This window comes from Dasypus novemcinctus, chromosome 1 (genome assembly GCF_030445035.2).
Source record: "Dasypus novemcinctus isolate mDasNov1 chromosome 1, mDasNov1.1.hap2, whole genome shotgun sequence".
NCBI classification, from domain to species: Eukaryota; Metazoa; Chordata; class Mammalia; order Cingulata; family Dasypodidae; genus Dasypus; species Dasypus novemcinctus.
This window is the reverse complement of record NC_080673.1, coordinates 135610124-135633563: the sequence shown is the minus strand read 5'-3', so window position 1 is coordinate 135633563 and position 23440 is coordinate 135610124. Positions and strand designations below refer to the sequence as shown.

General features: G+C 38.0%; 1 protein-coding gene across 12 annotated transcripts in view; it reads left to right on the top strand.

Moving 5' to 3' along the window:
• The window catches only part of RUFY3 (RUN and FYVE domain containing 3), a 107054-nt gene that overhangs the window by 44296 nt on the left and 39318 nt on the right, over window positions 1–23440 (top strand). Inside the window, exon 2 of one of the 12 annotated variants that reach the window (XM_058297411.2) lies at window positions 2674–2727. The exons of the other annotated variants lie outside the window; for them this stretch is intronic. Within the exon in view, the coding sequence (XP_058153394.1) occupies window positions 2674–2727 (54 nt within the window). The remainder of the gene's footprint in view (window positions 1–2673; window positions 2728–23440) is intronic. 12 annotated transcript variants of the gene reach the window in all.

The window sequence follows — 23440 nt, the reverse complement described above, 5'->3', positions numbered from 1 at the left end:
AAAATCTGGACTTTCCAAAAAATACAGTTGTGGTTTTTTAAGACATATGGTTCAACAGCTGTAAACTGCATGATAATGTTTTATCAGTTCTTTTTATAAGCTAGTGACAGTGTCCTAAGGAAAAGCAAATGAATTTTACCCTTAACGGTGCAATGAAAAATTTCTCATTTTTCTAAGATTGCTAAAGTTTGCTCCCTAAGAGGGAAAGACTGCTGGGATTTCTTTTTCTTTCTTCAGAGCCATAAAATTTAGGGCATTTATAAGATGTACTGTGTTTCATTTGAACATAGCAGAATGCCCAGCCCTTCGGGCAGCAGCTTCCCAGCTGAGAAGGGATCAAAGATGTTATTTCTGCCAAAGCAGCCATTCAGGAAAAGAAGGCAAAGAATCTAATGATTGTGGCTCCTTTTCCTCATCAGCTCTCTCCCGTCAGGCCCCATCCTATCTAACCTTCTAGTCTAGACTAGCTGCTCGATTTGATTTAGGAATCTTTTATCCTCACTTACCTCTCTCATTCTACAATTTCTTTTACCTAGTGTAAGTTATTTAGGTCTCCCCAAGGACAATATCAATGGATCTTTTATCTTTGTAACTTCCATTGCTTTTCCTCACAATAGGTGCTCATTAAGTATTTATTAAATGGCACAAATGTTCATAACCTAATATGTTACTTGTTCCAGAATCACTTGTAATTTTTTTTTTTGCTGGTATTTTTGTTTTTAATATACTGTGGGGAGGAGATAAACCTTGGCCTAAATTGTTAGCCTATTAGAACAGAATTTCCAAGCATTTTTGAAAATTAGTTTAACAGTTCCTTTATTATTATTTTTATTACGGTATACTAACTAAATTATTATTTTAAGTTTTACAGCACCTAAGCCATTAAACTTGTCATTTGATTTACTGAAGTCGACTTTGTTTTTCCCTTATGTGTTTTTAAATCCCATTCATTCTTACTTTCTTTGAATCATTATAGCAAATATACTTAGAGGAACCCAGTTTGTAGCCAGATCAGAATATAGGGCATACATTGTTGTTGTTTTTTAATATACAATTGTTATTGACTACCTGGGATATGCTAAGTACTTTAAATTCATTAGCTTTTTAAATTCACAATACTCTAAGGATGTTATTTGCGATCAGTAGTTGAGGCTTCAGAAGGTTTTCACAAGAAGCTGAAATCAGATTATAAAAGTTAGCACTCTAAATCAAAGAGCATATCTTCTCAAGGAAACAAAATAACCCCCAGGCCTTGCAATATTTGATTATAATTTGGCTGTCTGTATTAATATTACTGAAGAAAGATTATGTCCAGAAGGGAGAGTTCACAACCACGAATACATAAACAAAGAGGCACATCTAGCCCATTGGAGCTCTTCGCTCTCAGGAAAGAAGGAGCCTCAGCCAGTTTGGTCATCTAAGTGGAAAAACAGAGTAACTGCAAAGGGTCCACTTTCCTCATTAAGCAGTGGCTCCCTCCTGAATCTGAATCAAGATCAAACCCAGTGCCCTTTCTGCCAGACCACTTGCCATCACCATTGAATAACCCTGAACCTTAAGAGCAAATATTTTGCACCAGAATTAGCCTGCTAATTTATTCATTCTTAGATCTGAAACAGAATGATAGCCAAGAAAATAGTTATGTGAATCTCAGAAAGCTGTGCTTCCTAAATCAGGGTCCTGGTTAGCTTCTGGTGGTGTCTCTTCATCTCTTAGCTACACATCTTTGTTCAAAGGCAAATTAAAATTAAGATTGCTAACTTCTTTTATGTGCAGCATTTTTATCCATTTAATCCAAGCATTTGGAGTGGTGATCAGTGATGATTACCAGTCACATGGCTACACATACATTTTGTGAGGTTAAATATGAATATTACAGTTATATAATATAATAGTTCCAGAGTTACTGGAGGATGGAACTAATCTTTAAAAAGAAATTTACTATTGGTTCTTAAAACTTGTTTACAGAATAGATAATGATCTTGCAGCTTTAAGACAAGAAAGTATGTATGTTTTATATAAGAACATCAAGTTTATAAAAGAGGAGATAGTACTGTAACTGAATAAAAATCTGGTTTTATTGGATTAAAAGTAACTTATTTGTCTGTTTTCAAAGCAGCATCCTTTCCTTTATTTTTGTTTTGGGGAAGGAGATTTAGGGAGCAAGGGAAAGGTGTTTGGAATTTTTGGTTATTTTAAGAAAGTCACTAGTTTGCATAATATTATTTGTCCCAGAATAATATTATTCTACACATATAGTTCAGCTCCACTGAAGTGATCAAAATAAATGTTGAATGAGGTTAATGTTGTGAATACTTAGAATAACATAAAGCCTAATTTTGATTTGCAATAGGTGAAAAAATCTCTGCTTTACTTTTTATGGGATATATATCTTTGTTTCCTTTTATTAGAAACTTTAACATTACTAATATTACCCTGGAAATATCTTTAATAATCATTGTTGATGCTTCTGCTTAATTAGTGCTGTGTTCCTCCTTGAATATTTTATGAGCTCTTTACACTGTTAATCTCTGGGTTAAGCAGAAAGAGTTTTGAATTCTGGGAGTCTGTTTCTCAGTTACCGTTTTGAAACCTTGTTTTTAATAGCACTTTTCTTTCTTGGCTTGCATGACATTTTATCTTTCTTTTCCTTTCCTTTTGCCGTTTGCAAAGACTCTTGGGAGGATTTGACAGATTTGGTGGAGCAAATGCGTGATGATACAGAAGGTGCGTGCCACACCAACGTCTTTCAGCTTTTTTTTTTCTTTTTAAAAAAATTTTCTAACCGCCTTTTATCGTTTTCCATAAAAGGGAGTGCCAGCTTTAGGTTTTATTGCCTATAGCAGTAACTGGAACAATAACCACATTTGCCAGATTTTTTATACAGGTATTTCATACAGGATTAGGATTTTCAGAGTCTTGCATTTATAATCTTTGTGTTTGTGGATTTAAATAAAGTAGTATTAATGTATATCTACCTTGCTCCTTTAGGATATGTGTTAAATAAAATTATAAAAAGGTATATTATATCAAGACTACCCCAGGTTTTTCCATGGCTATTTTTTCATTTGTTTGTTGGGAATGTTTAAATTTTTTAGTCACCCATGTGAAAAATAAATATATTTCTGTGACTTTCATAGCGATGAAAAGCAAACATCCCAGGAATTTAATGGTTTTTTTTGTCTGGAATATTCTTCTCATTTGTAGATTGTTCATAATACTGAAAGCTTTCCACTTTGTCATTTAATAGATTCTTTTCTGGAGGAATTCTTTTGAAAAGTAGCACATAGGCCAGAGATGTACTCACCAAATGCAATGGATGTGTCATGATGATGGGGGAGAGTGTTGCTATGGGGGGAGTGGTGGGGTGGGGGCGGTGGGGGTGAATGGGGACCTCATATTTTTTGAATGTAGTATTTTTTAAAAATGAATTTTTAAAAAAAATTTTTAATTATAATTAAAAAAAAAAAAAACGTAGCACATAGGTCCAAAGTCTGAAAGGTCCCCAAACTAGTAATTGTTTCTTGTGTAATTGACTTGTAACTTCAGGGAATGCAAAGTGATTTATACGTTTTACAATAGAAATAGAAAATTTGAGGTTTGTCTCCACTTTATTGTATCATTTTATATTCACCTACCTTGTTTCCTCCCGCTTTCACACCATCTCACCTAGGTCACACACATCCACCACTTTACCCAGGCTAGCCTCTTCACTGTCTCTACATGAGCTGCCCTTGTCCTTTTCTCCTGCTTTGTTCCTGTGGCATCTTGCCCTGGACACTTACACCCCATGTCTCTCCTCCTGAGCCATCTGCCCATCCCTTCAATCTACATAGAAACTCCACAAAGCATTCTGACAGGTTTGGCCACATTCATTTCTTCATTCACTAAAGTCCTGAAGAACTTGAAGCTTAAGATGGTTTACTTGTTCTCTAAGTCTTGTATGTTTATAATCCTTTTTAAATTATAAACTCTTTGAGAGCAGAGATTGTCTCAAACTTCTTGGTATCCTTATCAGACCCAGGACATTACACACCAGACAAAACTGAGGCAGCTTTCTCTCTCTAGTGATGTCCAATAGTATCTTCTCTTGAGCACTATCCTTTCAATGAGTAAATTGTGATCTTGGGTTTCATTTCATTTCCTAAATGCAGTTGTCTTCTATCTTTGATTCTACATTTAATATAACTGATTACATATAATTCAATGAAAAAAATGTAATTCAATACCGTCTAGTTTATTGATGGTCCATAAGAAAAAGAAGAGGGGAGGGGATCATAGGAAATGGCAGAGTAGGAAGCTCCAGGAATCAGTCCCTCCACCAGAACAAATATTGGACTGGCAGTAACTGTCTGAATCAACTATTTTGAAACTCCTGAGTCTAGCAGAACATTGTATACAGCATCCAGGGAAGAAGAGGCTTGTAAATTTTGGTAATTACCAGTGAATTTAACTCTCCCAGCAGTAGCTGCTGTTGCTTATCCCCTAGCTTCATGGCAGACAGCAGTGAAGTCCTCAGCCCAAGCCTCTGGCACAGCTTGCTGGTGCCAAAGTAGGATATCAAAATCTAGTTCCCCAAGATCCAAGAATGTGCATTCTCGTCACCAACCACAGCTTTTGATCAGCCCCTTCAGATTACTGGGGGCCCAGCATGGCCATTTTTCCAACTTGGCTTTGGGCAAAGGCAGCAGAGGAGTATTAAAGACACTAAGCCTCCTCAAAACTGTAGAAAACAGTTGAAGGGCTGCATTTACTGGGCAAGTGTGAATGAAGAAAATTGAGCTTCAAAGAGCTATATAGGAGAGAAGATTCTGGAACCTTTACTGGCCTCTCCCTCACTCCCTTACCGGGGCAGCGTGGAAACAGCCCAAGCTTACTTTGTGAGTTCCTGGCCTCCTTCCCATTGGAAGGAGGGATAGACTGACAAAGGAAACTCCTCTCCAGTTCACAACCCCCTCCCAGAATTTGCCTTCCAGGCAAAAGCAGCTCAGGACAGCAAAAGTGTTATAAGAAATAATTGAGTCCGTGAGGTTTACCTGCTTTAAGTCCTATGGGGAAAACCCGGGAGAGAAAAAAAGGCTGTAGCTATTTCCTAGGGAGTAGAGGGGACATTCAAATTCCTGTAAACAGAACTCCTGAGGCTACTAGAAGCACAAGCCCATGACAAGACACATGCCCAGAAAAGACAGTTAGGACCCTGTACTTTACATTTGTCATTGGTGACCTACTTGATAGGCAAGTTGAACTCTGAAGGAGAGCACCAGTTAATGCAAAGCCAATTTGTGACAAATGTGAAAGGTGTATTTTACATTGGCTTGGTTGATTTTGTTCCTTGTTCTTGGGGAAATCTCTGTCGTATCAACAGTTGGATACAAACTCAAGAAACAGACATCTCAGAGAATAAATTCCAGCCTAACATTTTTAAATGTTAAAATGTACAGTGTGCAACAAAAAGATACAAGTAAAGAAATAGGAAATGAAGAACCATCCAAAGGAAGGGGATAAAAATCCAGAAAACATCAACAAAGTCCAGACTGTGGATATACTGGACAAAAACTTTTAAAAAGTGATCTTCAGTGCTCAAGGAACTGAAGGGAAATATAGGGAAAGAACTAAAGGATATGAGGAAAACAATAAATGAGAATCTTAGTAGAGATAGAAGTTTAAAAAAAGAAACCAAACAGAACTACTGGAGTTGAAGATCATAATCAAAGACCAGACAATTAAAATGAGTCAGGTGAGGAGTAGAAAGAATAAAAAGCTATAAAAAATACAACTAACCTAAGAGACCTATGGGACACCATCAGGCATACCAATATACACATGATGAGAGTCCCATAGGGAGAAGAAGGAAAGAAGGAAAGGAGCAGAAGAAATATTATTTTTAAAAAATGGCAAAACTTCCCAAACTTGGTAAAAGACATGAATATACACATATAGAAAACCAAAAGAACTTCAAACAGGATAAACTTGAAGAGCACTATATCAAGATACATGGTAATCAAACAGTCAAATGCAAAGGACGAGAGAGTTCTGAAAGCTGGAAGAGAAAAAAGCAATGTGTTCTTTACAAATGAGTCCCAATTAGATTAAGTGCTGATTTCTCATCAGTAACCATGAAGGGAAGAGGGCAGTGAGTTGACATACTTGAAGTACTGAGAGAATACATTTGCCAACCAAGAATTTTATATCTAGCAAGAACTTCTTTCAAAAAATGAGAGAAAGGTAAATGGATGTAACTCAAGCAGTTTGGTGCCTGCCTACCACATAGGAAGTCCTGGGTTCAGTTCCTAGTGACTCCTAAAGAAAACGAGCAAGACAGTCAGCTGACTCAATGGGAAGGCGCAGCAAGCTCACACAACAAGATGATGGAACAAAGATGACACAGGAAGAAGCACAATGAGAGACACAACAAGTCGGGAGTGGAGGTGACCCAAATAAATTCCCTCCCACATGGGAGGTCCCAGGTTTGTTTCCTGGTGCCTCCTAAAAAGAAGACAAGCAGACGCAGAGAGCACATAACCAACAGACACAGAGAGCAGACAGCAAGCACAAACAGCAGGGAAGGGAGAGCAGAAATAAATAAATCCTTTAAAAAAATGAGGGAGAGATTAAGACATTTTCATATAAACAAAAGCTAAGAAAGTTCATTACCACCAGATCTGCCCTACAAGCAAAGCTAAAGGGAGTTTTTCAGACTAAAAGGAAAGGACACTAGGCAGTAGATCAAAGTGGCATAAACAAAGGTCACTGGTAGGTACCAGATAGAGTAATTATAAATGTCAATGCTATTGTATTGTATTTTTTAGTATGTTATTCCACTTCTACTTCCTACAGGTGCTAAAAAGCAAATACATAAAAAGTAATGAAAAATCTATGGTTTTAAACACATACTTTACGAAGATACAATTTGCAACAAACAGAAAAAGGGGGGACTGAGTGATGTAGGAGCAGTGCATGTGTGTGCTATTGAAGTCAAATTGGTATCAAATGAAAAATGGTTGTTAATTTAAGATATTAAGTTTTAACCCCATGGTAGCTACAAAGAAAATATATGAAAAGTAAATCCAGAAAGAAATGAAAAAGGTCTCCATATGGTACAATACAAAAAAATCAAATAAGTATAGACATAAGCAGTAATAGAAGAATGGAGGGTCAAAAAGGTGTAAGACTCACAAATGCTAAATAGCAAAATGGCAGGAGAAAATCATGCATTATCAGTAGTTACTTTAAATGTGAACGGCTTAAATTCTCCTTTCAAAAGGCAGAGATTCAAATGTGGCCAGTCTCGAAGCCAAACTCAGCATGTAAATGCAATGCCTTCCCCCCAGCGTGGGACATGACACCCGGGGATGAGCCTCCCTGGCAACGAGGGACCACTATCAACTACCAACTGATGATGCAACTGGAAAATGACCTTATACGGAAGGTTCAATGCGGATCAGCAGAATATCCATGTCTACATAAAATACCATGACTTTAAAATGCTGTTTGACCTAAAGTAAGGGGGAAATGGAAAGGAGAAATGAGTTTATATGGCTACGAGTTTCTAAAAAAGAGTCTGGAGGCTGGCAGAAGGTTTGCCCTCATGCACAACTGAGCAGAGTCAGAGAGACAGATAAAGCAGATACAACCCCCAGATATTGGTTCCTTTGAGGGCTAAAGAGACCCATGGGAGTTATGGTCATGGCCGATGGGGTTAACTACCAGGGCAGATGGCCCCTCTTTGGAAATGGTGTTTATGTGTGATGAATCTGGACTCAGATGGGATCTCCCTTCATAAGACTTTCATGCTAATGTGCTGGAGGTGCAGTTAATGTTGGGGTTTAAGATATATTTAGGGGATTTGAATCTCTGGACTGACAATGTGATAGCCAGATCCTGAGCCTCAACAGACTCCAGCACCTACAATCTGATTTATTGGACTTACCACACTCAGCTAAGATGGAGGTGAAGAAGGACAACCACCACACCATGGAGCCTAGAGTGATTACAACTGAAAATGGGAGGATTGCATCCAGCATCCAGATGGAATCTGAGCCTCCTCTTGACATAAAGGTGCAATGGACACAACCAATCCAGTGTCCACATAGAAGAGGTGGCATTGGATTGGGAAAAGTGGACATAATGGACAAAGGGTATGGGGAAAGGCAGGAAGAGATGAGAGGTGGAGGCGTCTTCGGGACATGGAGCTGCCCTGGATGGTGCTTCAGAGGTAATCACCAGACATTGTAAACCCTCACAGGGCCTACATGATGGAATAGAGGAGAGTATGGGCCATGATGTGAACCAATGTATATGAGGTGCAGAGGTGCCCAAAGATGTACTTACCAAAACCAATGGATGTGTCATGATGATGGGAACGAGTGTTGTTGGGGGGGGGAGAGGGGGGGTGGGGGGGTGGGGTTGAATGGGACCTCACATATATATTTTTAATGTAATATTATTACAAAGTCAATAAAAAATAAAAAAATTAAAAAAAAAAAAAAAAAAAAAAAAAGGCAGAGATTGGCAGAATGGATAAAAAAGCATGACCCAACTATATACTGGTTACAAGAGACTCACCTTAAATTCAAAGACATAAGTATATTGAAAGTGAAAGGATGGAAGAAAAAAAAACCATATACTGTGCAAGTAGTAACCAAAAGAGGAGTGAATAGCTATATTTAAAACATAAAAGAGGCTTTATGTAAAAACTGTTAAAAGGGATAAAGAAGGTTATCATATACTGATAAAGGGCACAATGAAACAAAAAGACATAAATTATAAACATATATGCACTAAACAGCAGAGCCCCAAAATAAAAAAACCAATTTTGACAGATTTAAAGGGAGAAATGAGGAAACGGATGTGGCTCAACCAATAGGGCACCTGTCTACTATATAGGAGGTCCAGGGTTCAATGCCCAGGGCCTCACAGTGAGGGCAAGCTGGCAAACTTGGCAAGCTGGCGAACCTGCCCACGCAGAGTGCCAGCCCATGCAGGAATGTCACCCCGCGCAGGGGTGCTGCCCTGCGTGAGAATGCCATCCCACACAAGAAAGCTGCCCTGCACAGGAGTGCTGGCTGATGTGGAGAGCTGGCACAGCAAGATGTCTCAACAAGAGACCCACAGGAGAGAATATAAGAAGGCATAGCAGAACAGGGAGCAGAGGGGCGCAAGAGAGTAATCACCTCTCTCCCACTCCAGAAGGTCCCAGGATCAATTCCCAGAGCTGCCTAATGGGAATACAAGCAGACACACAAGAACACACAACAAATAGACACAGAGAGCAGACAACATGGCGGGGGGGAGGGATAAATAAAAATCTTTGAAAATAAAAAAAATTAAAAATATAAAAATAAATAAAGGGAGAAATGGACAGCTCTACATTTAACTATAGGAGGCTTTAATATACCACTTTCAATAATGGATATAATATTTAGACAGAAGATCAATAAGGAAATAGAAGACTTGAATGATACTGTAAACCAATTAGACATAATAGACATGTATGCAACACTTCACCCAACAGCAGCAGAATACACATTCTTCATGAGTACACATGGATCATTGTCCAGGATAAACCATATGCATGGTCATAACATAAGTCTCAATAAATTTATAAATATTGAAACCATACAATCATTTTCCCAAAGTGGGATGAAACTAGTAATTAATAATAGAGGGAAAAGTGGAAAATCCACAAGTATAAAGAGATTTAAAAGTGTACTCTTAAAACACCAATGGGTTAAAGAAGAAATCCCAAGGAAAATTAGGAAATATCTTGGGGTGCATTCCAAAACTTATGGGCTGCAGCAAAGGTAGTGGTGAGATGGAGATTTATATCTCTAAATGCTTACATTTGAAAAGAGGAAAGATCTCCAATCAGATATCTCGCCTCAGAAAAACGGGAGAGCAGATGTGGCTCAAGCAATTGGGCTCCCATCTACCATATGGGAGGACCTGGGTTCTGTTCCTGGAGACTCCTGGTGAAGGTGAGCTGTCCTGTGCGGCGAGCTACAACAAGATGACTCAACAAAAAAAGAGACACAGGGGAAAGACATTGAGACACACAACAAACCAGGGAGACGAGGTGGCTCAAGCGATTGAGTGACTTTCTCCCACTTTGGAAGGTCCCAGGATGAGTTCCTGGTGCCTCCTAAAGAGAAGACAAGCAGACAAAGAAGAACACGCAGTGAATGGACACAAAGAGCGGACAGTAAGCACAAGTGGCAAAGGGGGAAGAATAAATAATTTAAATAAATAAATCTTTTAAAAAAGAATTTAAAAAGCAGAATCAACAAAACCAAAGGTTTCAGAACTTTGAAAAGATCTATAAAATTGACCTAAATTCTAATTAGACTGACAAAAAAAGAGAGAAGATACAAATATATAAAATCAGAAATTGAAGTGGAGACATTAAGGTAACTATGATCAACTGTATACCAACCAATTAAACAACCTGGATGAAAAGGACAAATTCCTAAAAACACACAAACTACTTATAGTGACATAAAAAGAAACAGATGATCTCAACAAACCAGTTACTAGTAAAAATGTTTGAATCAGTAAGCAAAAACCTCCCAACAAGGAATACAGTATGGATTAGAGTGGATTTACTGATATTGTACTATAAAACTATTGTGATTAGTAATGGAAGAAATTGTAGCACTGTTGTGGAGAAAGTGGCCATGGTAGCTGCTGAGGGTAGGGAGAGGGAAGAAGAGATATGATGTGGTGTCATTTTCAGGACTTGTGGTCCTGGTGGTACTGCAGGGACAGATGCTGAACATTGTATGTCCTGCCATGGCCCACTGGGTGGACTGGGGAAGAGTGTAAACTACAATGTAAACCACTATCCATGTGGTGCAGTGGTGCTCCAAAATGTAGTTACCAAATGCAATGAATATGCCACAGTGATGAAAGAAGTTGTTGATGTGGGAGGAGTGGGGTGAGGGGTTTATGGGGACCTCATATTTTTTTAATGCAATATTTAAAAAAAAAAACAAAAAACCTCCCAACAAAGACCAAAACCTCCCAGGACCAGATGGCTTCACAGAATAATTTTACCACATATTCCAAGAAGAATTAACACCAATCCTGCTCAAAGTCTTTTTAAAAATTGAAGAGGAGTGAACACTCCCTAACTCATTCTGTGAAGCCAGCATCACCATCACAGCAAACCAGATAAATATATCACAAGAAAAGAAAATTACAGACCAATATCTCTCATGAATATAGATAGAAAAATTTTCAACAAAATACTGGTAAAATAAATCCAAAAGGACATGAAAATAATTATACACCATGATTAATTGCGATTTATCACAGGTATGCAACAGTGATTCAACATAAGAAAATCAATTAACAGAAAAAAAGAAAAAAAACTGTATGATCATTCCCAATTAATGCAAACAGGGCATTTGACAAAATTCAGCATCACTTTTGGATAAACACACTTAGAAAACTAGGAATAGAAAGAAACTTTTTTGACATGATGAAGGACATATATGGAAAACCCATCACTAACATCATACTTAATGGTAAACAATAGAAGCTTTCCTTCTAAGAGCAGGAAAAAGACAAGGATGCTCACTCTCCCCACTGTTATTGAACAATGTACTGGAAGTGTTAGCCAGAGCAATTAGGCAAAAAAAAAAAGGAAGGACTGAAGGAAGGGAAGAAGGATAAAATGCACCCAGATTGGAAAGGAAGAAGTGAAACTTTCCCTATTTTCAAATAACATGATCCTGTGTACAGAAAATCCTGGAAAAAAAAATAACACAACAAAGTTACCACAGCTAATAAATAAATTCAGCAAAGTGACAAGGTACAAGATAAACCTCTCAAAATCGGTAGTGTTTCCATGCACTAGAAATGAGCAATCTGTAGAAGAAATAAAAATAAAAGCTCCATTTACAATAGCAACCAAAAGGATCAAATATCTAGGAATCAATTTAATGAAGATGTAAAAGACTAGTACACAGAAGACTACAAAATATTCCTAAAAGAAATCAAAGAAGACCTAAATAAATTGAGGGATGAGACATGTTCATGGATTGGATGATTAAGTATTATTAACTTTATCAATTCTACAGGAAACTATTTACAGATTTAATGTAGTGTCAATGAAAATTCCAAGAACCTTCCTTGCAGAAATGGAAAAGCCATTCATCAAATTTATATAGAAGAGTAAGGGCTCCAAATAGCCAAAGCCATCTTAAAAAAGAAGAATGAGGGAAGCGGACTTGGCTCAACGGATAGAGCATCTGCCTACCACATGGGATGTTCAGAGTTCAAACCCAGGGCCTCCTTGACCCATATGGAGCTGGCCCACGCGCAGTGCTGATGCACGCAAGGAGTGCTGTGCCACACAAGGGTGTCCTCTGCTTAGTGGAGCCCCATGCGCAAGGAGTGCACCCCATTAGGAGAGCCGCCCAGCACAAAAGAAAGTTCAGCCTGCCCAGGAGTGGTGCCACACACATGGAGAACTGACGCAGCAAGATGACACAACAAAAAGAGACACAGATTCCTGGTGCTGCTGACAAGAATAGAAGCAGACAAAGAAGAGTACATAACAAATGGACACAGAGAACAGACAACTGAGGCAGGGAGGAGGAAAGGGAGAGAAATAAATAAAAATAAATCTTTAAAAAAAAAGAAAAAAGAATGAAGTGGGAGGACTCACACTTCTCAATCTTATAATTTATTACAAAGCCACAGGAATCAAAACAACATGGTACTGGCACAGGACAGACATATAGACCAATGGAATCTAACTGAGAGTTCAGAAATTAACCCATACATTTATGGCTTACTAGTTTTTGACAGTGATGCCAATTCTGCCCAATTGGGAAAGAAGAGTCTCTTCAACTAATAGTGCTGGAAAAACTAGATATCATATGCAAAAGAATGAAGATGGACCCCTACCACACACTATACACAAGAATCAATTCAAAATGTATCAAGGACCTAAGTATAAGGTCCAGGAGTATACAACTCCTAGAAGAAAATATAAGGCAGCATCTTCAGTACCTTGTGTTAGGTACTGGTTTCTTAGACTTTACACCCAAAGCACAAGCAATAAAAGAAGAAAGAGTTAAATGGGACCTCATCAAAATTAAAACTTTTGTGCATCAAAGCAGTTTATCATCAAAGTAAAGACATTGCCTGCTTCATTCATTTACAAGTCTAGTTTTAGAGACCATCATTTGATTCAATCCTACCTTATTTCTTTTTCCATTTCTCCCCAGTACAACCTCCCCAATCCATTCTTATTTTACACCTCAATTCATACACCCATGTCTACCATCTGGAATATTTTCCTCCATATTTTCTGTGATTTCACATTTAGAGTCTGGCACAGATCCTGCAGTATACTGAGATTTATCTTGCTTCTATTTATATTACTTTTGGTGTTGTTTCATGTACAGACAAGCATACAGTATTCCAAGAAGTTAAACTCAGGACAGAGATTATTATTCCTGTGGTTTTTGTTTTGGTTTTGGTTTTTTAGATACTTGGGCCAGGGATGGAACCTGGGACCTTGTAAATGGGATGCCAGCTCTTAGCCACTGAGCTCTGTTGACTTCCCTGAGTTGGATTTTTTCATTTGTTTGCTTGTTGTTTGTTTTCTTTTGTTTTGTTTTTAGGAGGCACTAGGAACCAAACCCAGGACCTCCCCTGTGGGAAGCAGGTGCTAAACTGCTTGAGCCACATCCATTCCCCCTATTTTTTCTTAGGTTTGGCATTTACCCAAATTACAAGCTAATAAATTACCCCATTAGTGTTTCTTGGATGCCAACACAAAAACATGAGACTGCTAAGTCAGAGACAAAGGACTTTATTATTTAGGAAATGCAAGCAACTTGAACACTGGTATAGGTGACAATTCCAATGTCCCAAAAATGCCCCATATTACACCTATTTTTCTCTCCCTCTCCTCAGAACCTCCAGTGGCCACTGCCTTTATATCAATGATAAAAGTTCTTCCAGGGAAACGGACTTTGGCCCAGTGGTTAGGGCGTCCGTCTACCACATGGGAGGTCCGGGGTTCAAACCCCTGGCCTCCTTGACCTATGTGCAGCTGGCCATGCGCAGTGCTGATGCGCACAAGGAGTGCCGTGCCACGCAAGGGTGTCCCCCGCGTGGGGGAGCCCCACGTGCAAGGAGTGCGCCCGTGAGGAAAGCCGCCCAGCGTGAAAAGAAAGAGCAGCCTGCCCAGGAATGGCGCCGCCCACACTTCCCGTGCCGCTGACGACAACAGAAGCGGACAAAGAAACAAGACGCAGCAAATAGACACCAAGAACAGACAACCAGGGGAGGGGGGGAATTTAAATAAATAAATAAATCTTTAAAAAAAAAAAAAAAGTTCTTCCATTGCTAGAATAATAATAAGTCTATAGTAGAATAATAGTCTACTTTAGTGCATTGTTCATTCCCCAATCTTGAGGATTTTGGGATGGTGACGCCCACTCTGCCTCTAATTGAGAGGGGGCTTATATCACATGGGATAGATGGTTAGAACTATTTTGCTTGCAGTTGAAGACACTCTATTCCTTGGGATGGGCATTGTCCATCATCACCTTGTTTGTTGTCCTGGGTGAGTCCAATGACTGGAGAGTAGGTGTTACAATTCTGCTGATTCAGGGCTCAACTGCCACATGGTCAGACCAAAAATTTGGAGATGTTTTGGATCACAGAAGGGTCACAACTGTGGCAGGAGAGGATCGTTGGTGCAGAGTGCCAGTGATGGGGGGATATATGGAAGGGAGTTCATCTGGGGCATGCCTCTAAGGCATACTAATGTGTTCCAATGTTCATGGGGCATTGTCACGGTGGGTGAAGATCTACACAATAACCGAAAGAGTATTGAATTCCCACCCTGGGGAGTTCTGCTACATTCTCTAATGGGACAGCAAAAATCCTCTGAATACAGGGGTTGTGCTAGTGAAGGAGGATGGACCATTGCACCGGGCCCTTGATATTGATAATTGTACTTAGGAACATTTTCTTTTGAAATTGAAACTTGGCCTAGTATTACATGTTGCCTAAGAGTTATCTCCTAAGGGTCTCCTTATGCTCAAATGTGGCCTTTCTCTAAGCCAAACTCAGCATATAAACTATCTTCCCCCTGGCGTGGGACATGACTCCTGGGGATGAGCCTCCCTGGCACCGAGGGATTATTACCAAGTACCAACTAGCAATGCACCTGGAAAAAGACCTTGGCCAAAAGGGGGAAATGGTAAATACAAATGAATTTTTATGGCTAAGAGATTTCAAAGTGAGTCAGGTGGTCATTCCAGAGGTTACACTTATGCACGTCTCAGCAGGATTTCATTGACTGCCACTGTAAATAGTGCCTTAAATAGTGGGGCTCCTGAGGATTCTAGAGACATCCAGACACTATAGGCAGGGCATTCAGCTCAGGAGTTTGGCACCCTGCCAGTAGGCCTTACTTTGGAATTAATGCTCACGAATGTGACAGAGTTGGACTCATTTGTGGTTTCCTACAGATGGCTCTTCTGCATCTTCTATTCAAACCTATAGTTAGTACTACACTTGTTAGGTGTATGTCCAAGAGATTTAAATCTTTGTTCTGTCCATGTTTGTTTTTAATACTTAAGAAATACAAAAAAGCAGAGTAGGTATAGCTCAGTGGTTGAGAATCTGCTTTGTGCGTAGGAGGTCCCAGGTTCAATCCCAGGTACCTCCTAAATATATATATGCATCTCAGGAAAAAAATGCAAAAGTAGGATACAGAGTTTTATTTATATTGATTAAGTTAATAGTTACATAATGGAGGCATTGGCATTCTATGGCTAATCATTATTTTAGTTTCATACCTCAATAAAGTTATACATTAACCCTTTGACTTTGAGCTGTTATAAAAGTACTATAAGATACTACCATATATTTTGTAGCAGTTATGACTTTTGTCTAAAATAATATAATAACAGTAGAATGTGATACTGAGTGATAAGGAAAACACTTAAAGATTTTCCAAATGCTAATAAGAAAGAAATGTAAGAAACATATTGATGTAGACCTGATTTGGGAGGGCTTGATTTGGTCTATGAACTAATGGAATCTGGGAGAGTGAACCAAAACTCTTTTAGGAAGAACATTCATGATGATCTAGTTAAAACAATCTTTTGTATTAGGAAACAGAGCACACCAATGGTGAGTGACTTATTTAAGATCACTGTTACACTATTAGAGATATACCAGATTTGATTATAAATCTAGAATCTTTTCCCATTTCATAAGAGGTTTATACTATAATCATAGTCTTGAAAATATTATATTAGATATCAAGGAAAACAAACACATAATGTCTTAGACTTAAAAAAAAAAAAAAAGCAAGCCCTAGGGCAAGTGTTTACTAAAAATTTGTATTGACAACTGTATTCAGGATAACATTATTATTTTTTTTTTTTAAGATTTATTTATTTATTTTATTTCCCCCCCTCCCCTGGTTGTCTGTTCTTGGTGTCTATTTGCTGCGTCTTGTTTCTTTGTCTGCTTTTGTTTCTTTGTCCGCTTCTGTTGTCGTCAGCGGCACGGGAAGTGTGGGCGGCGCCATTCCTGGGCAGGCTGCACTTTCTTTTCACGCTGCGCGGCTTTCCTCACGGGCGCACTCCTTGCGCGTGGGGCTCCCCCACGCGGGGGACACCCTTGCGTGGCAAGGCACTCCTTGCGCGCATCAGCACTGCGCATGGCCAGCTGCACACGGGTCAAGGAGGCCCGGGGTTTGAACCGCGGACCTCCCATATGGTAGACGGACGCCCTAACCACTGGGCCAAAGTCCGTTTCCCTAGGATAACATAATTATTGTGGAATACAGTGCTGTAGGCATTTATGGCAGAAGTCCATTGGCATAGTAAGTCATTTGCATGTTTATGTACTACTCTATGTACTGGTTGTTACAGTTTTATCTGTCAAAGAAGACTCAGCAGAGTCTTAGGTTTCAATATCCCCATCATCATCATTACCAGCCCATATCTCTCCATTCCAATTTTCAGGATCCCATTCCTTCCTGGTAAGTGCCTTTATTAATACAGCTGATATTCTGCATTGTTGGAAATTCAATTTATCTTGTAATTCAGCCACTAGCATAATGAGACTCTACATGTGATTTTCAGAAATCTCAAGCCTACATCTGTAAGAAATAAGAGTTTCTTTCAGGTTACCCGTAGAAACTTTCATGTCCTTCATTTAGCACTTGAGCTGGGAATTTGAAGCCTTATGCTCATCACATTCTTCAACAAGTTTATCCAGCATATTTAGGATTAATTTAGAAACAGAATTGACAGGTTATAAATATGTGTATGTGTATATGTAATATATTAAAGAGTTTTATTATAGGAATTGGCTTGTGCAACAGTGGGGACTAGCAAGTCTAAATTCCATAGGGCAGACTGCAACTTGGGAATTCTGATGATGATTTCAATGAGTTACCCAGGAGAGGCTGGCTGACTGAGGTGGAGATAAAAATTCTTCTTTATGGCTGCTGAAATTATCAGTTTTCCCTTTAAGGACTTCAGCTGGTTAGATGATATTTCTCTCATTGCTGAAGGCAGTCTTCTTTTTTGACTGTAGATATAATCAGCAATAGATGCAATCAAGTGACTAATGGCTTAAATTCATGAAATACCTTCACAGTAAGAATCAGGTCAGTGCTTGCTTGACCAAATAGCTGGATACCATAACCTAGCCAAATTAACGTGAACTTAGCCATCACAGCCTCTTTCAGTTAGTATAATGTTTTCTAGGTTTTCATCCGGTTGTAGATGTATCAGAACTTCATTTCTTTTATGGCCAAACAGTATTCCATTGTGTAGACATAAGACATTTTATTTATCTATTCATCAGTTAATGGGCATTTGGGTTTTTTCCATTTATTGAGTGTTATGAATAATGGTCCTATGAACATTTTATTTACAAAGATTTGTGTAGACATATGTTTTCAATTCTATTGAAATTATACCTAGGAATGAATCATATGATAATTCATGTTCAACATTTTGAGGAACTTCCAGACTATTTACCAAAGCAACTACACCATTTACATTCCCAGCAGCAATGTATGAGGGCTCTCAATTTCTTCACTTCCTTACAAACACTTGTCATTTTCCAGTTTTTTTGTTTGGTTGGTTGGTTTTTTTATAGGCATCCTAGTAAATATGAAGTAGTATCTCATTGTGGGTTTGACTTAAATTTGCCTAATGACTAATGATGTTGAACATATTTTCAGTACTTAATGAACATTTGTATATCTTCTTTGGAAAAATGTCTTCTTAAATCCTTTGCCCATTTTTAAAGTGAGTTGTTTTTTTATTGTTGAGTTGTAAGAGTTCTTTATATACTCTGGACACTAGACCCACAGAAGGACACCACATGACTAATTTTAATAAATAAGGTATATATTAATTGAATGATCAGGACTCCATTTTTTTGGCTTTCTGGAGGTTTGTGTAGCTTCTACTGTACAATAGCAAAAGAGGATCTTTGTGTCATCTGTGACATTCTAGGAACATGTTTGTTCATCTTGCATCAGCCACAAACATCTATAGAAAATAATACAAACAGAAGCCTGGCTTAGAATTTTCTACTGATATATATATTTATTTATTGCCTTTTATGAAGCTGACTGTTAAATCATAGAATTATGACATGCTAAAGATAGGTGAGTCGTCTAGTTCAGTGCTTCTCAATTGTAATGCACATACAGATTCTTGGGAGTCTTGTTAAATATAGAACCTTATTCAGTAGAATGGGTGGGACCCAAGGTTTCCCATTTCTAAAAGCTCCCAGTAAGGTCAATCCTGATGGTCCAGTACCACATATAGAGTAGCAAGGATGCATTTCATTTGGTTTCAGTCATTTTTGGGGTTTTCCAAGTCATGAAAGTTTCTTTTCCCCATTACAGGATTTTGATGTGCTCCTTATTTCACTATTCCTGATAGGTGTGTGTGTTGTTTCCATCAGATAACAAGGAGCGAAAAAAAGAATTATTGAATAAATTCAATCCTCTCTCTTTTTTTTTTTTTTTTTTGGAGTTACCGGGGCTGGAACTCAGGATCTCGTACATGAGAAGCAGGTGCTCAACAACTGAGCTACACCCGCTCCCCAATCCTCTCATATTATTGATAAGGAAATTAAGGCCCCAAAGAGGTGAGATTCCTTGTCCAAGGTGTCATATTGTAAGTTAGTTGGCACAAATAAGTGATTGATTTCAAGACAATTTAGAGTGGGTAAGTGGACATGGTCTTTATTAAAAGGATTAATTTCAGTAAAATTCATCCTTGATTGTACTATTATAGAAAGAAGCAATGCAGATAAATAAATTTGTGGTTAAATTTTCTAACTCCTTTAACAGATTTCAACCTAGAGGAAATGTTACTTAAATGAATTTCTTCTTTATTACTCTTGAATAGAAGTACTTTGATATCTGAATTGTCTTTAAAGAGAATAGAGAGGTTGAGATGGAGATAATCTAAGGGTCCTAGGACTTTATTAATTATTTTTAGTAAAGGGAAATTGATTGAAAGTTCATAATTCTCTAATGCAAGTAGTCTTTATCAGTCTAGTTAAACGGTGTTTAATAAAAGATCTTTTTAGTATTTTCAGTAATTTTCTTCACAGTCAAGGACAAAACATTTTATGCCCAATTTTATACTCTAGGAGCTCAAAATCTATGTCCTCAGGATTTATTGGTCTTCAGTCATTCCCAACATAGAGTAAGATTTCCTTTCTATATTTTTCTGTTAGTTTTGTTATTTTTAGTCTCAAATTAAAGCTTTTAAGTATCACTGAAAAATCACTGTGTGCCAACTGTTGTTTCTCATACAGGATGAAAACTTTGATCTGTTGAATAATCAGGCAAATTTGAGGTGTGTTCTACACAAAGATTTTTCTCACTTTCCCAATATTAGATCAATGTAACATAATTAATACTAAAATAATGTTAAATGCTTTACTTTTCCTTCAGTTATTCAGAAAACATTTCCAAGATTTTTCTGTATGTACATTAGTTATTGTGCTATAGAGGGAGAATATGGGTTCTTCTTGGTCAGATGATTGGTTTACAAAACTGTGACTCACTGTCACTCTTTTTTTGTTTTTGTTTTTTGTTTTCTCACCACCACTTTTAGCTATGTACTTTGAGTTCAACTTTGCAAACGCTGTTACCTAAAAGAGCTACATGACCTAAAGTTCTAAAAAATATCCCTATATTGATATCCCTATTAGCAGCTTTGAAGATATATAATGAAGAGCCATGGGCTTTTGAAAACCAATTAATATAGTTTATTATTTGAACTATAATCATGTCTGTGTGGTTTCTGTAGTCCAGTGCTCCTGCAGTCCCACCAAAATGATTTCCACCATCATCCATCTTGTCCCCAAAACCAGAAATGTGAAAGTCACTCTGCATTTTCTTTTCTCTCTCTTCTTTCAGGTCCAGATGATCACCAAATCTTGATATCCCAACATTCTACCCTCAGGATATTGCTCAAAGCTAACTCCATCTTCTCCCTGCAGCCCATCCTTTATTATTATTCCCAACTCTTTTTTTTTTTAAGATTTATTTATTTATTTCTCTCCCCTTCCCCCCCACCCTGGTTGTCTGTTCTCTGTGTCTATTTGCTGCATCTTCTTTGTCCGCTTCTGTTGTTGTCAGCGGCACGGGAATCTGTGTTTCTTTTTGCTGTGTCATCTTGTTGTGTCATTTCTCCATGTGGGCGGCACCATTCTTAGGCAGGCTGCACTTTCTTTGGCTCTGGGTGGCTCTCCTTACTGGGCGCACTCCTTGCACGTGGGGCTCCCCTACGCAGGGGACACCCCTGCGTGGCACGGCACTCCTTGAGCGCATCAGCACTGCGCATGGGCCAGCTCCACACGGGTCAAGGAGGCCCAGGGTTTGAACCGCGGACCTCCCATGTGGTAGGCGGACGCCCTAACTGCTGGGTCAAGTCCGCTTCCCTTTCACACCTTTCTGATCTATCTTCCACAAGGTTGCTGGAATGGGTTTTGTAGAATTCAAATCTGTGATATCATACTTCAGATTAAAATCTTTACTGACTTCAAGGTAGAATCCATACTATGAGATCCTTTGCAATCTCTCCCCTGCCTATTTCTCTTATTTCATCTCTCCATACTTACTCATATGCATCTTAAACTACCTGGTGGTTTCTTTCAGTTTTATTGTTCTGAGTATGCTATGTTCTTTTATACTTCAGGGACTTTCCCCAACCGTCCTTCTATCCTACTCCTTTAGAACTCTGCTGGTAGCCCTTCCTTACTTAGTTAATTTCTTTTTATCATTTAAGACTGAATCCAGAAGTCACATGCTCTGGGAACTTACACACACACACCTGCTTCCTAAATTTGAAGGGAAAAAAAGCAAGGGCCAGGTCAGCCACATGTCTGATATGCACATTCTCATTGTATCCCGTGTATACCTTTGTTAAAGTTCTTATTACAATATATTTACAGTGCTTCTCAAAACTTTTCCAGAGAAGTAAACCCAATGGCAGAAAAAAGCATATTAGACTCACAACCTGCTTAAAATCCTAAATTAATATATTATTTGCCTTTAAAAATGGAAATTTTATATTTGATTTCATAATATAGGTGTATTTGATTTACTATAAAAGTATTTTAAATTACTTTTCCTTGAATAAAATTGACCTTTGATGAAGATGATAATGTTTATTCTGAAATTTCAGAGGTTACCTAGAACACTGTCTTGTTCTTCAGAGTCTTTATTATCCAAGTTTGAGGAGCACAATCTCATTTTTTGGTCTACCTCTTCCAATAAATAGCATTTTGATTTTAGGGACTAGGTCTTTTGTCTCTGAAATCCCAGTGTTGCATACAGTATGTAACACAGTAGATGATCAATATTTATTGAAAAATATGAATAAATAAAAATTCAGTTTTTAGATAATGGTGTAAAATTTTAGCATAATGAGAAGTTAAATTTTTTATTATTTTTCTCAGAAAAGTATGGCTAACAACATTGTGAAAGTCATGCATTTTTAAATTGTTTTCTGCTATAGCAAAATCTGTTAAAAATTTTTATAGTTAAAAGTATAAAATACATAGAAGAGATCACATATTGTAAGTATTCAGCTCAAAGAATTTTCATTCACACAACATTCTTAACTAACATCCATCTCAAGAAACACAGCTTTACTAGCAGCCCCTTAGAAGTCCCTTTGTGTTCTTTTCTAGTCAATTGCAGCCCTTTTTACAGCATAGATTAGTTTCATGAAATTTACATTTGAGCACTATTCAAGACAAACTAATTAGGAATGACAATTCCCTTACTGTGTAACAAGTTAATGATTTACTCATCAGTGGAAAAATACAAATAATTCATTTTAAGTAGTAATGATTTTTAGTAGTTTTATTTCAGTACTAAACAGGAAATTTAAAGTATTTGTAACAACTGTACTCTTGTATCCAACATAAAAATGTTGATTAAAAATAAGCATTAAATAATCATTTTAATTTTTGTGTTAAACAGTTAATGAGCAGTAAATTCCCACCTTTGAGTACTTACATCTGGTAGTTTCAGATACTCATTTTTGTTTGGCTTTCTTTCATGTTTAGAGTAGTAGCTCTCAACAGGGAGAAGAGTAATTTTGTCCCCTGGGAAGGGACATTTGGCAAGGTCTGGAAAGCATTTCATTGTCATAACTGAAGGGAGCTACTGACATCTAGTGGGAAGAGGCCTAAGATGCTGCTAAACACCCTAAACGCACAAAACCACTCCTTACAACAATTATCTGGTCTAAAATGTAAACGGTTCCCAAAGTTGAGAGTAATACTTTCTAAGTAATGGATGGATTGTTTATGTATTATGCAAGTCTGTTCAAATAGGTTATAGCACTATACTTATCTCAGATTAAAGGTATCAGTAGTCTAATTCCCATAGGCACTAGTTAATTTCACTGTAGTTCCTATCCCAAACCCAGCCAAATGTCTCACACGTTTCTCTTCCAGATTATAAGAAGAGTTAGCTGAGACTATATAGAAGGGTTAATATATATCCATCAGCACTTCTGAAGAAAATGTCTCAAAGCATATATTTTTTTTACATACTCCAAATCTAGCCCTTCCCACATGACTAGCTTTCCCTGTGTTGTAATCAGGTTGTAAACTTTGAGTAGCAGCACTGTTTTCATTTTGTTATCAGATCCTGAGTCAGTGGTCTAATAGCTTGAGACCTGAGAGGACAGTATTTTATGCACAGCCTTTCATCCTACTCCAGCCATCTATTGGGAGGCATTAAGTAGGCATTTAGTACTGAAAGTTGTCTAGTAGCTCTTCACAAACATTCATATAGAGCCACACACTGCTGCTCTTTTCCTTTTTTCCAGTGACTAGGAGGTCAGAAACACTAAAGTGGACACATATACTGGACATAATGTTGGCAGTTAATATCTGA